Source organism: Humulus lupulus, chromosome 4, assembly GCF_963169125.1.
Source record: "Humulus lupulus chromosome 4, drHumLupu1.1, whole genome shotgun sequence".
In the NCBI taxonomy this organism is placed as follows: Eukaryota; Viridiplantae; Streptophyta; class Magnoliopsida; order Rosales; family Cannabaceae; genus Humulus; species Humulus lupulus.
Window position 1 is genome coordinate 129156399 of NC_084796.1, and position 13467 is coordinate 129169865.

General features: G+C 32.1%; 1 protein-coding gene across 2 annotated transcripts; it reads right to left on the bottom strand.

Annotated features, from left to right (window-relative positions):
- Window positions 1-276: 276 nt before the first annotated feature.
- LOC133830807 (transcription factor BIM1) lies at window positions 277-7457 on the bottom strand. 2 transcript variants are annotated; one of them, XM_062260878.1, is made up of 12 exons: window positions 7102-7457; window positions 6514-6951; window positions 6295-6372; window positions 3923-4306; window positions 3185-3284; window positions 2900-3033; window positions 2508-2616; window positions 2301-2370; window positions 2120-2215; window positions 1478-1908; window positions 1137-1266; window positions 277-868 (listed from the first exon to the last, which is right to left on the bottom strand). In XM_062260878.1, exons 2-12 carry the CDS (start codon window positions 6548-6550, stop codon window positions 764-766), a joined length of 1674 nt encoding a protein of 557 aa, XP_062116862.1. In that variant the 5' UTR covers window positions 6551-6951; window positions 7102-7457; the 3' UTR covers window positions 277-763. The 2 variants fall into 2 exon arrangements, with proteins under 2 accessions (XP_062116862.1, XP_062116863.1); XM_062260879.1 differs by lacking the exons at window positions 6295-6372; window positions 6514-6951; window positions 7102-7457 and adding an exon at window positions 4439-4520.
- Between the last annotated feature and the right edge of the window lie 6010 nt (window positions 7458-13467).

Consider the following 13467-nt stretch of genomic DNA (forward strand, 5'->3'; position numbering starts at 1 on the left):
CAATTTTTTTTGCTTTGTACAGTGTATTCCGTAATTTACTCTATTTTTTTAAATATTTAATTTATAAGATATTATGGGGAGTTTTTTTTTTTCTCTTTTGGAAAATGCCATTTTTCTTTTCATATGTTTGTCCATAAATTGATAAATAATTAAACGAATTATTTAGTATTTGAATATTGTACAACTAAAATCATAAGTTGTAAGAACTAATATTTACCTTATATTTTTTCAAGAAAAAAAAAAGACAGAATCGCCTTATTATGCTTCACCTTTACATGAGTCAGAATAAAATTGAAATCATCTTTCCATTTACATTCAATAAAGGACTTTCATTGAACCCTTTGTTCTGCTTCGTGCATATAAAGAAAGTTACAGCTTATACATTCAATAGGCCAGCCAAAAAAAAGGTTTAAAGGACAAAAACAAATCCTAAATTCTACCACGTCAAAGGCAAATAATATTAGCGGAGAAAACTTTACATGAATGGAAGCTTAACTAAAAAAAAAAAGCTGCTTCGCAAACATTAGTATGGAAGCTTCTATGAAAAAATATCAAATATTTTGTTGGGAGATCTATATACCCAACAAACTAAACATAAAACAATGCATGTACAATAAACCTTAGCCTTGGTCTCTCAACTGTTTATGGACCCAGCAGACGTGAATTTAAGTACCCTCCAAAGATGGCACAAGGGTCGTCCAAAAAAATGAATTAAATATAGTCTATAAGGAAAGAAAGAAAGAATACAGTGGAATTTGTCATATTAGTTTTTGCTTGTCTTGAGCTTCTTTTGGGCTTGGTCAGAGTCCTTGACACTTGCAACTCTGAAATGTTTTATTCCTTGATTGCTTGATGGAATCTCATTATCCTATGGACCACAATAGAAGAAAATATTAGGTGGAGTATACTTGTCCCATACACTATAATGTTTATTCTAAACTAGTCCATATTTTAAGGCAATTCTCAACTAGTGGATGAATTATCATTTGTTCTATTATCCCATCATTATATTTTATAATTGGGAGGAAAGGGATTATGGTCAAAAGGGATAATCATTTGCCTATGTTATTAGTCATTGAGACTAAGTGGTGCAGCAAAACCAGTAAGTAAAAATAGCCTAAACACAATCTGTTTACCTTGGTAATGGATGTTGATGCAGTAGTTCTAATACTTGTTCTCTTACCGAGCTCAATTTGCACAGAGATGCTGGCCTGTGACAAATCCACGCCCGAACGCTGCAGTGCTTGTGTCAGTGTATCTAACAACCTGTTGTGACACCAAAGATCCATTTGAAAAAACTGAGAAAGACGTCATCCAAAAGTTTAAACAAGATTTTCTGGTATAATTATTACCAAATATATAGGCCAAAGCAACGGAAGAATATTATTAAATCTACAAGCTTTCGGCATTCTGAAACTAAATGAAGTTGAAAGCAACATGGAAGAATAATAGATGTGTAAACCATAGAAATGCTCACCCTTGAGAATATGCAGTCGAGATGCTAATTGTACCACCTTCGATAGTAAGCTCTTCTTCCTTCAGCTTATCGCTTGCAATAGCACCATCAACTGTGGTACACGATCTAGTCTGGCATAACTGAGACTGAGGTTGGGATGATGTATTTTCCAAATCAGATGGCAGCCTAGATGGAGCATGAGATGATGCACCACCATTCCTAACTGGTGTGAAGAAATTTGGCTGCAGTGACATGGGAATGGTCATTCCCTTATTAGTTATAGTTGCAGTACTAATGTCGGATTCTACTGGGTGTTGAGCATTCCCTGGAGCTTTTGGAATTACAGAAGCATGTTTCTCATCAAACTGTGCAGAAAAAACTAATGGAGGACCAGACACACCATTCAAGCCTTGAGAATGATCAAAAGCTTCCACAAGCCTGTGATTGTTTCTCTGGTTCAAATGAAAAAGAAACAATTAATATGAGGTTGCAAGTGTAACCAACCATTACATAATTATAGAAGATAAACATCATACAACCTTCACTTGATATTTTTAACTTGTCAGTTGCATAAGAACACACAGAATTAAGTAATATTTTTGACAAATGGTAAATTGCACTGAGAATGTATGTTCATTGTCTAGGCAAGGAAGAGATATTTACCCAAGGCATCAACTTTTCCGGTTCATTGCTCCATCCTTGAAAAGACCCCTCGTGTTTATGTACTTTTTCTTGAAGATACTGAATGTACTCAATAACCTGTAGAATGATTAAGAAATGCCTCATTATACCACAAATAAGCATAAGTTGAAGAAATAGCAAATTATATTAGAAATGTGTGTACCTCTAACAAGAATGATGCCTTATCTCTCTTTTGGTCAATATTGGGGATGAGTTCTCTTAACCTCTGAAACCTGCATTATAAATTCAAGCTTTAAATAAAGAAAGTGGCAATAACCAGTCCCGTGATTCACTCAGTGCATAAATTTTCTTAAAAAATTAGTAGTAGTGGAGACAATAGGGAAAGATATATTTAAACAGTAAAACTTACCTGTCATTAATTTTGCTTCTTCGACGTTGCTCTGTAGCAGAATGCTTTGACCGTGGTGTGTTAGCCTTCTGATCGGAGCTCTTGCCATCAACTTTTACCCTCAATTCTCCTACAAGAAAAGGAAACGGACAGAATAAATAAATAATAATAAAACAGAATCGATGGGTAAAGTTTTGGTGCATAATTATAATTTTAGTGCACGTATCGTTACTCTTTTATTTAACATCGTCTACTGTATTAAAATGTCTTACATTATTCTTAATTAAATAAAGGGGAGAGGGGGAAAGATAAATAAGATATAGCTCCACTTCAATCTTTGTGGGAAAAACAGGGAAAAATTGAAAAATAAAAACATTAGAAGGTTAATACAAATTGACTAGTAGATAGGATACCTCTTTGCGTAGTAGCAGTAGAGACTTCTTTTTTATGAACAAACTGGTCCTCTTCCTCAAGTTCTTCTTCCTGGGAACAACCCTTGGCGGACTTTATCATCTCCATGAAGCTCTGGTTCCTCTGCGCTGATGGCCTGGTCGAAATTACATACACTCACATGTAAGATAAAAATCCACTATCAATAATGTATAATGTCTGTAATCGAAATTTAACAGAAGAACTATAACTATAGCTTTATACAGATATATATATATATATAGAGAGAGAGAGAGAGAGAGACTGACTGAGATGAAGAAAGAGAGCTGAAGCTGCCTCGATGATTGCTGGAAGATGACTGTGACGGCCGCTCCGATGATGCCCATTGTCCTACTCTGACCGCAGGCTCTGTCAGACGCAGACCCCAATATTAGACACTATTGGTATAATAAATGAACGCTCAGTATTTTTTTTCTTTCTTTCTTAATGCTAATATTAGATTCTGCTTTTAATCACATCTCTTAGTGAAACAGTTAGCATGAAACAAAATAAATCGAAATGGACTAATACGGCCCAAATGACAGGCCCGTTTTGAACAATTATTAGTCATTATGATTTTAGCCGAGTCGAATGATCCTGGCCTAAGCTATTGACTGCTTTGAAGTACCAAACAGTCAACATAATAGTTAGAAGTATAAGTGTTGGTATAATTTATCTTGAGGAGCTCATCATACATGTGTTATATATATAATATTTTATGTTTAGTTTAGGAGGTCTAATATTACTAGTTAGATTATAATTTATATCAAAATTTTAATTTAACTATACATAAAATTACTTCTCAAGAATGTCAACAGAATAATATATCGCATTATGGCACGTGTGCATGCTGACCAATTAAACACCCAAGCTCTAAACTTTCCTAATGAATATATGGGACAAAACAGTATTTGCCTTCTAACAATTGTAAGCTATCATCTAATATATGGATCTGATTATCAAATGTTTGAATGACATACTACATGCATTACATAGCACAATCTTACCTAAAACACCGGGTTTGTCTACGGCCATATTCTCCTTCCCTGTCTTTCCCTTCTTCACCGCTGGTTCTTCCCACAAAGTGAATCCACTTCCGGTAAAAGAACTACAGTTGGAATTCTCATCATTTCTGTCAGTACTACTCGCTTGAGCAGCTGGATACACCATTCCCTCTGGTTTTGGAACCCTGCTTTGAATTTGATTGAAATATGAAATGTGGCTTATACTGTAAGTCCCAATCCCACCGGGGAGAACGTGCTCCACAGGAGGTGGTGCCGGAGGTGGTGGCTTCTCGCTTGTTGATATCTCGACTGAGGCTTCTTCTTTAGCACAGGTCTTCCCTACTCGTTCGAGTGGTTGTAGGAAATCATGAGTTTTGAGGTAACCTCCTGTTAACACATGAAGAAATTAAGAAGGGGGGAAAAATATATTACGTACATACATCAGGCAGTTGATATAATTGATGCCCAAACATTTTACATGAACTTATGAAGTACGCAACTCTAAGCTGAAGATCTTACCCTAGAATATTTTGCTTTTCGGGCCAACTTTTACTATGCTGGCCAAACGTACGTCATTTAGAATTTGGCTACTTTATCTAATCTATAAACACAAATTAATTAAGACATTTGATCTAAAACATAAACATGATCAATAGATTCACACGCACACATACACTTATATGACGAGCTATACATGTTATAATGTGTATTCTTAAGCTTCGTACACCCAAAAATAAGTCTAGCCATATACTTTAGCCCGGCTGTATGTATACACATATATATATTTGTAAATTTTACGTATGTGTGTGCATGGTAAACTCAAATGATGGGTAAAAAATGACGACAATAATGATGTTCCATCTAAAAATCAATTGGTTATTAGTGGAGTTACACATGTTCTTATTAATGGTTCAATATTCTTACACTTATTCCATGTGGGACACAATAGTCTAATATCCCCTCAAGATTATGACGATTTTTTGCTCACCAATCTTGAATCACCTGATCAGAAGTGGCCCATTTTTTTGTCAGCTCGCTTATTTTTTTGGATCTAAGTGTCTTTTTACACTATGCGGATCTTATATCTCAAGTGTCTTTTTGCACTATGCGGATCTTTTGCGGCTTGACTCACTCTTTTGGATCGGTGTGGATCGAATGCTCGCTAGGGAATTGACTATTGATACCATGACAAGAATCATGAGGTTCTATCTAAAAACCAATTGATAATTAGTGGAGTTACACATGTTCTTATTAATGATTCAATATTCTTATACTTATTCCATGTGCCACACAATAGTAAGTCTAATAGAAGAAGACATTTAGATAGGAGTACGAAGACCTTTGATACTGATACTGCCCCCTTAGTAGTAATCTAGTTAAAATTCAAGCCTTTTGTCTATAAGAAAAAATAAATATATGAAACCCTATTTTTTTTTTAGATAATAGTTATAAAAGGAGTAAATAATAATAATAATAATAATAACTTTATGAAGCTCGTTAGAAGTAGCAAAATTTGTCGCTAAATATAGCTTTGAGCCATGTGTGAGCTAAGAATCAAAGATTATTGAAGAAACGCATATATAAGCTATACACCTCAACACATCTACCCCCAACTTCCAACAAGCTAGTTTCATTTCTTGCGTATAGTCCAAAAAGACTTCCAAATAAAACTTCGTTGACCAGAGAAAACAAGGAAAAGTTCACAAATCATTCACTTTCATTTTCTGGAATGTTTCCTCTTTCACGTAATAATTAATTATATATCTTCAATGAAAAACGATTAATATTTGGATAATAATCATAATGTAATAAAGGGTCCCCTACAGCAATTTATCAAAAACAAAATTAAACACCACTGAATTTTCTTAAAATAAAAAGCTCAAACTCTGTACTTTGTACACCATTTGACAATCCTGATAAAGTTTCATTTGTATGTATGAGGGGCCAGGCTTGAGAAAGTGAAGTAGACTAGAAAATGAAAAAGAAGAGCAGAGCGTGTGAGACTCTGGTAAAAGAGGAGAGGTTGAAGAAGAGAATACTGAATACCATGCACCTGTGCATATGTGAAACGTCAAATCATAGGATAAGTGGACCCCACTCAAACCCAAGGCGCAATCTGATGGTAGCCTATTTATGGGCTCATGGCCCAGATCCATGATTCATTTTCCACTCACGTGCATCCTTTTCCTTAATTAACTCTACTGTATTCTAAACTTCTCACACCACCTATGTTTTTTTTCTCTCTAAATTTCACATTATTAGTTAACGAGATTAAAATGGGAAAATATATGTAAATAAAGATTTTGGGTTCTTAATTTTTTTTAAAAAAGAAAATAATAAGAAGAAATAAAAAAAAAGTAGAGGGAATGGAATACCTTCAGAAGGTGGTCTTGGATCTTGATGAGCAGTTGAATGACTGTATAGTGAAAGAAAGTCGTGTGTTGGTTTTCTTCCTGTGAATAAACTTTGAAAAATTAAAAAATAAAAATAGTTTTTTAAAAAATCATAGAAAGGCCAAATGATTTACTTTTTTAATATTAATAATCATATAATAAGTAAATTAGAAAAGAAAAAAAATCTGCTTCGTAAAATACCTTCGGTTCCGTAGGGACGAGGTTGAGAAAGCTCCATCCACAGCTTAGATGCTATTTTTTGTTTCAAATTTTACGGAATTTTGAAAATGAAATTCTCCGATAGCAGAATTGTTACTAAACGGAGCGAAATTTCAATTAAAAAGTTAGAAATCTTCGAATTCTAACGAGAGCTTTCTTAGATCCGTGACTGAGAGTATTTTCGATGAGCAATTTCGCCTTCAGATGAAGATCAGAGGCGCATTAAGTACTTTTTATCATTCTCGTTAAGAATTTTCTCGGGAAAGAATCGGAACCAAACAGCTGAAATTTTGCAGTAGTTACGTAGGAGAATTTTTCTCAGAATGTTTTTTTCTGGATAAAATTCTTTCTTCCGAACAATTCAACTATCTCAATTAACGTCTCGAGGTACTGATAATACCAAATCGAGCAAATCTGCAACTGAATTGTGTAACACAAAGAAAATGAAATTCGAAATATAAATCAAACATCTAAATTAAAACAAGAGATAATTCATCTAGATTTTGGATCCAAGAAATATTAAGTTTCAATTGATGAAAATGAAAATTTAGACAAATAATTATAGAGTACCTGTTCAGCTTCTATACTTTGTATGGACAATTTCTTCAGGAAGAAGAAGAAGAAGAAGAAGAAGAAGAAGAAGAAGAAGATGGTTTTCAATTCTGAATTCCGAGCTCTCAAACACAGCAGCTAATTATTTCCAGAAATGGCAAAAGGGAAAATTTGAGTGAGAAGAATATTTTTCCAAATTCCAACCCTAAATTATTTCACAGCAATTCAGTCTCTTTAAACTTCTTTTTCTTCGTTCTCAGATAGCGAGCAGTGCTGCGGTAGTCGGGTCTTCAGGTCGCACTTTCTCTCTCCCTCTCGCTTTTTCTCACTTTCTCTCTGTGCGTGAGTTCTTCGATTGAATATCTTTTTATACAGTTTTCTTGTTTGCTTTGCTTTCTGTTATTTCTCTCCTTTTTTCAAATCGTTATTTATCGTTAGGTAGAAACGCCGTTTACTTAGCACCGTTGAGGCGGATCTAACGGAGTTAGGGGTGCTTAACGGTTGATTTCCATGTACCCTATTTAGCGCCGTTTATTTGAACCGTGTCAAAGGCTTTGTACTACTTCACGGAACTCAATAATTTTCGATGTTTTGTTTTTTTAATGGGAAAAAACGTTGTTTTCGGCAATCCCGATTAGTGTGTATTATTTTATTTATTTATTTTTTAAGGATTTGGCAATCCCGATTAATAATTTTCTTTACTGAAGCCTTCTGTCCTTTTGCCCACCAAAGAGAAGGTTCTTTTTTTTTTTTTTTTTCAAAATAAATAAATCAAAGTTCTGAACTGAACTTCACAAATTGATTAATTCATTTTCATATTAATTATTTTATTTTCTAGCAGCTAGCTAGGTACACAATTTCTTTCAATTAAAAAGATATTTGGAGTTGGGATGAGTTACTTCGCGGGGGAGGAGGGTTTTATCACAGGACGGGGCAACCCGCCCCCATTGACAAGCCTATAGTAATTTTGTCATGATGAAATTACATATAAATCATGATAATTGACATTGAAGCATATTATAAACAGTGTACAATAGTTGTATTCTTATATTTTTTATAAATTCAAAACCAATGGATATTATATATATATAGAGAGAGAGTTTGGAATGTCCAAATAATATAAAATGGAATATACATTTTTTTGAAATAAAATAATAAAAAAAAGTATACATATTAGTACAGTAAGGTTATGGAAACTGAAAGCGATATGAAAGTGTTGAAGCGCTTTGGCAGCCACAGTAAGTCTCAATGCTACTGAAGCTTAGAGTTTGTGTTGTACGATTACAGCACGTGCATTGGGAGTTGGGACCAAAACCAAAGCCACTAGTAGCAACCACTTCTTGCTCTGCTTCTGAGAATTTTTTCTAATACTACCACCTTCTCGCACGATATAGCTAAATTTCAGTGATATTTATATTTTTTAAAAATTATATAATGTAATTAATAATATACTATCTAGTATAAAATTTAAATATGTTAAACACTTTTTATAAAAAAAAACTTCATGTACTATTTCTAGTAAAACATCATTTTTTTTTACTATCTATTCAATTTTCATACCAAATTTGAAGTACATGAGTTAAAAAAAAGGTTTAGTGTCAGTTTGCGATGAGTTGAGGATAAAATAATAATGCTGATAAATATTATGATTTTTTTTTCTCAAGTACTTTCTAAGATAATTAAAAATGATTGGAAGAGATCGTAGAGAAGTTTACCCATATTTACTTTGGGGTACGTAAATTTGAATTATGGTACGGAGGATAATGAAAACTAGTTCGTCACGTGAGGTGAAGTGAAAGTTGACTGAGGAGCAGTAATGCGTTGACCTTGTATCCAAAAATTGACAAAGATTAACATTAAGAGGTGATGATTAGGGCACAGATCCCGATTATCTAAGTTAATAATATTAGTATTACTGCTATTGTTGTTGTTATTGGTATGGTCATGGTGATAAGAGAGAAATAGATAAAATAGAGAGAGAAGGAGGATGTTGGTGGTAAAGAAGGAAAAGTCACGTGCTCAGCCTCTATTTCAATGTTATGACTCAGTTTGGAGTTTTTGGTTGTACCGGGAAACGCGGGGCCTTTTTCTCTCTTGGCGTGGCTCTCTCAGCCATGTGACTCTCAGATTCTCCCACACATGTACTCACAAATACTTATGCTTTTCTATTTTATTTGGGATTTTATTTTTTGCTAAAGAAAAATAAATAAAACAATAATTAGTGGAATTTTCATTAAATAAGTATAGTTAGTTTTAAACATATTTCTTGTTTTAAAATTTTCCCTGTGACTAGTTTGGCTTTAATTTCTTTTTTTAGCAGAGTTTGTAAAGACAACTCTAGCATTGTGTTTCATAATTTAAGTTAATAAAATACAGTGCTTTCTAATAATTAATTATAACTTGTTAGTTTCTGGTGTGTACATATATGTTTTTAAGGTTGATACCAATTTGCCAAGGAGTATATATGTATAAATTACTAATAAAAAATAATTTTGGCAACACTTCCTTGCACTTCCGAAATATAGTTTAATTATTGAGTATCGACAAAACTTAATTTATAATTAATATTCGCCATGCATGATCCAAATCGAAATATAATTAATATTAATGTAAGCATCCAATATATATTATAAATATTTATACTTTTCCCCTCTTTGTTTGTTGTGTCTTATGTATATGCCGACTTCTAATTATGGACTTCACGCGTATATATTTCATAAGATTTAGTTTTAATGTTCTTAATTAATTAATTATAATAATTTTCTAAATGAGGGAATCTTTTTCTTAATTAATAAAAAAATATGATTCTTGAGCTAGCTAACCCGACAATCATGGCAAGCATTCACATTAGGGTCCCTTATATATAACTGAACAGCTTGGCTTTTTTTTCTTTCTTTTTTTTTTAATCCCAAATTTGTAGATATATATAATAGTGTTCATATAACACAACAGCTCGGCTTAATCACTATCTTTTTCATTCATTTCCTTTGCTTATTAAAATGTTTCATCAATATTAAATTTTGCAGAACATGTATCTCCACTCACAAGTTGCATCATGTAATTATATCTTAATTCAGCCCAATTTCGGCATGTGACACAGCCACTTCTTTGCCTTTATTTTTTTTTCTTTAATACATACTCATTATCAAAATTAATTATTAGAAATATCAATGATTAGTGTCTTCTTTCTTTGAATTTCTCAAGCATTTATTCAATTTACCTAAATATTTAATTTTTAAAAATTATGTGATACGATTTTAGGGAACATATTTAAGCCAAAAGATTTAAGCCAGCTTTTCACCAATTTTGCTTTCCGAGAATAGCCTAATAATATAACAACAATATGCATGTCAAAATTTTAAAACAACAATTGCATGTGACACACATATAGATGATGAAATAGATGCTAAAGCAATTTAGTTTATTCATAAATATAATTAATTCTACACAGCTCATGATCCTATTCATAAAGTTAGTAGGGTATAATTATTCATACATACTTCATATATATTAATTATATATACGTTATAAAAGACGATATGTAGATTATATATTAGTATATCAATATATCTTTTTATTTTTACACATTAAAGCAATTTAATCTTATTCACTTTACAGAGAATGCGGTAGGCCAAACTTCCTCTTCCTTTTTTTTAGGCGAAACTACTAATTCCAAATAGTTTTTTGAAATAATTATTAATTAGTATGATATCATCATAAATAATTGCTGGTCTAAGATTATTAAATATTGTGTAGTTCGGATTAAGAAAAAAAAAGTACTTTAATTAGTTTCTATATCATTATACAAGAACGGGTGAGAATGAGACTGACATCAAACAAAAGTGTACATTCACGAGCATTATTACTGCTATATTTACAAGTCAAATGAATTAAATTGTATTTATATGTGTTAGTCTTCGCATTAAATACAAAAGATATGCATTATATTTATATAATACGATAAATACACACTACATATATCTCAGTTGTGGTGGACAAAAATGAACACAAAATTGGATCACTGTATTCTGGTGCTGTCTTATCTTACAGAGTAATCTTTCGTGGAGATTATTTCCTATTTTATCATATTTGTCAGAACCTCTCAGATGTTAATTTGAAACACAACATTCAGATTATCTTCACGCTTTATACATACAATACATGTACGTACAAAATATTTTCCAAATAAAGAAAATAGAGAAATTTGTGAGAATTGCATTTTTTTTATAGGGATTTTGCATCACTACAACAAATTTGATATACAATGACTCTCTACAATGTCAATGGTGTAAGACATTAAAATTTATCAGGGATTTTAAATGTCTAATGGTGTAAGACATTGTAAGTTTTTATTAATGGCTACAATTGGAAGACATTAAAAATGGTGGAAGACATTGAAAATAGGCTGGAGAAGTGGCCAGTGGTACATCCAACGTCTCCCACTGAGAGATGTGGGACACGTGGCACGTCTCCCACTGGGAGACGTGTGACACGTGGCACGTCTCCCAGTGGGAGACGTTGGATGTACACCTAGCATATTGTTCACCAGTAATTTGACCAACGACACGAAGTCAAATATACGACAAAGGATAAAACGACAAATAAGAAAGATGATCTAATGGAAGAGAAGAAAACACCAAGGATTTATAGTGGTTCGGCCCCAGAAGATGGTAATGACCTACGTCCACTTAGTGCTATTATTAAGATTAAATCTCCAAGCAGTGATCAAAGAACTAGGGTTCTTGAGTTTCACAGGCTTTGGAAGAAATACAATAAAGTGATGGATAATTTCACTCTAGCGCTCTCTTTTTCTCTATATTAGCAAAAAGATTCAGAGATCAAAAAATCCCTTCATTGAGCTATTTCTTGTATATTTATAGGCTCAAGGAGGGTTACATATGTCAACGTGCCCTATCTTTCCTTAATAATCGCGTATCAAGATAATCGTGAAGAAATATTCAATGCAGTTATTATAAGATTACAGCTTAAGAAGGAAATAAATTAGGTTATACGACTAGCCTGATCGTATCTAAAAATTAACCCTGACGAAGCGATGTGCTTCTGGTCGATAGTCGAGCAGTACTTGTGCCATGTGTCCACCACATGTGAGAAATCATTGCCACGTCATATGCAGCCGTTTTTAGGATAAACACATATATACTCAAATTTGCTTCTTCTTCCTCACATATGCGCGAAAACCAGAGAACAAAAGGAGAGCACAGCTGCGTTTTTAGGATTTTAAGAGGTAAGTTTTTTTTTTTTTTCTTGATTTTTAGTTAATTATTTTGAAAAAAAAATCATAGGTTTAACATTAGGATGAGTAATATACATGATTTTGTGTTAGTTTTACATTTTTATGCATTTTTTTATATACTTTGTAGGATTTATTAGTTTTTTCATAGAAGTTTTTTATAGATTTATGATTTTTTTAGTTTTTTTAAATTTAACCTATCACATTGTATATATTTCATTAGAGTATATATGTTCATGATTTTTTTTTTAATTTTTATCATTTTTTATTTCAAAATTTAGATATATTTTTGTATATATATTTAATTTTTTTTTTAAATTGTAACTATTTTGTTATATATATAGTTATATTAAAATATAAATATATGAAATTTTTTATGTTTTTGTTGATTATTAAGTTTTTAGGTTATGAAATTTTTTATTGATTTTTTTGTTTAGGTTATAATTAGTGGCGTATTGGAGTTTTTTTTATTTGTTTACCTATCATTTACTATTATTAGATATTTAGAGATATTTGTTTAGTAATGTTTAACATATTAATTAATTTAATTTCGTAGGTTGTGATTTTGGTGGTGAGATTTTAGAGAGTATTTTGCATCAAAATTTCTCTATCAATCACACATTTGAGGTAATTAAGTTTCTTAAATTACAATAATAAGTTATATATTGCTAGATATTTAGTGTTATTTTATTTATTATTTATTAATTTAATTATATTGGTTTGTGGATTTAATAGCGAATTCGATTACTACGTGAAGTAATTTTGCTAGCTTTTGGATTATTAATTGCAAGAGGTAAATATATATTCTCTTACTTCTACTTTTAATATTATTAAACAAATGTTAGAGGAGTTTGAATATCTTAAATATTCATCCATTGTGAAGTTGGTTTCGAGATTAAAATTGTGTGCTGCGATAATAATGGAAGGTTGAGAACTTGTGTGTTTAGTGAAGTAGGTTCTGAGAAATTTGGTTGTGTGTTGCGGAGCTATAAGGAAGAAACTTATTGTATATTGTTTGAATTGTTTGTTTTGCTATTCACATGCAGATGGTTAGGTCACTATTATAGGGGAAATGCTGCCTGATTTTATCTAGGATAATAAACAATTAGTTTTATATAGACATCCTATAAGGA

Excerpts from the sequence above, each read along its gene's own strand:
- LOC133830807 (XM_062260878.1), bottom strand. The coding sequence starts at position 6,550 with ATGGAGCTTTCTCAACCTCGTCCCTACGGAACCGAAG. Across the intron at positions 3,285-3,922 it reads AGACAAACCCGGTGTTTTAG|AGCCTGCGGTCAGAGTAGGA; the intron begins GTAAGATTGTGC and ends TGCGTCTGACAG. Across the intron at positions 1,267-1,477 it reads TCGACTGCATATTCTCAAGG|GTTGTTAGATACACTGACAC; the intron begins GTGAGCATTTCT and ends GTGTCACAACAG.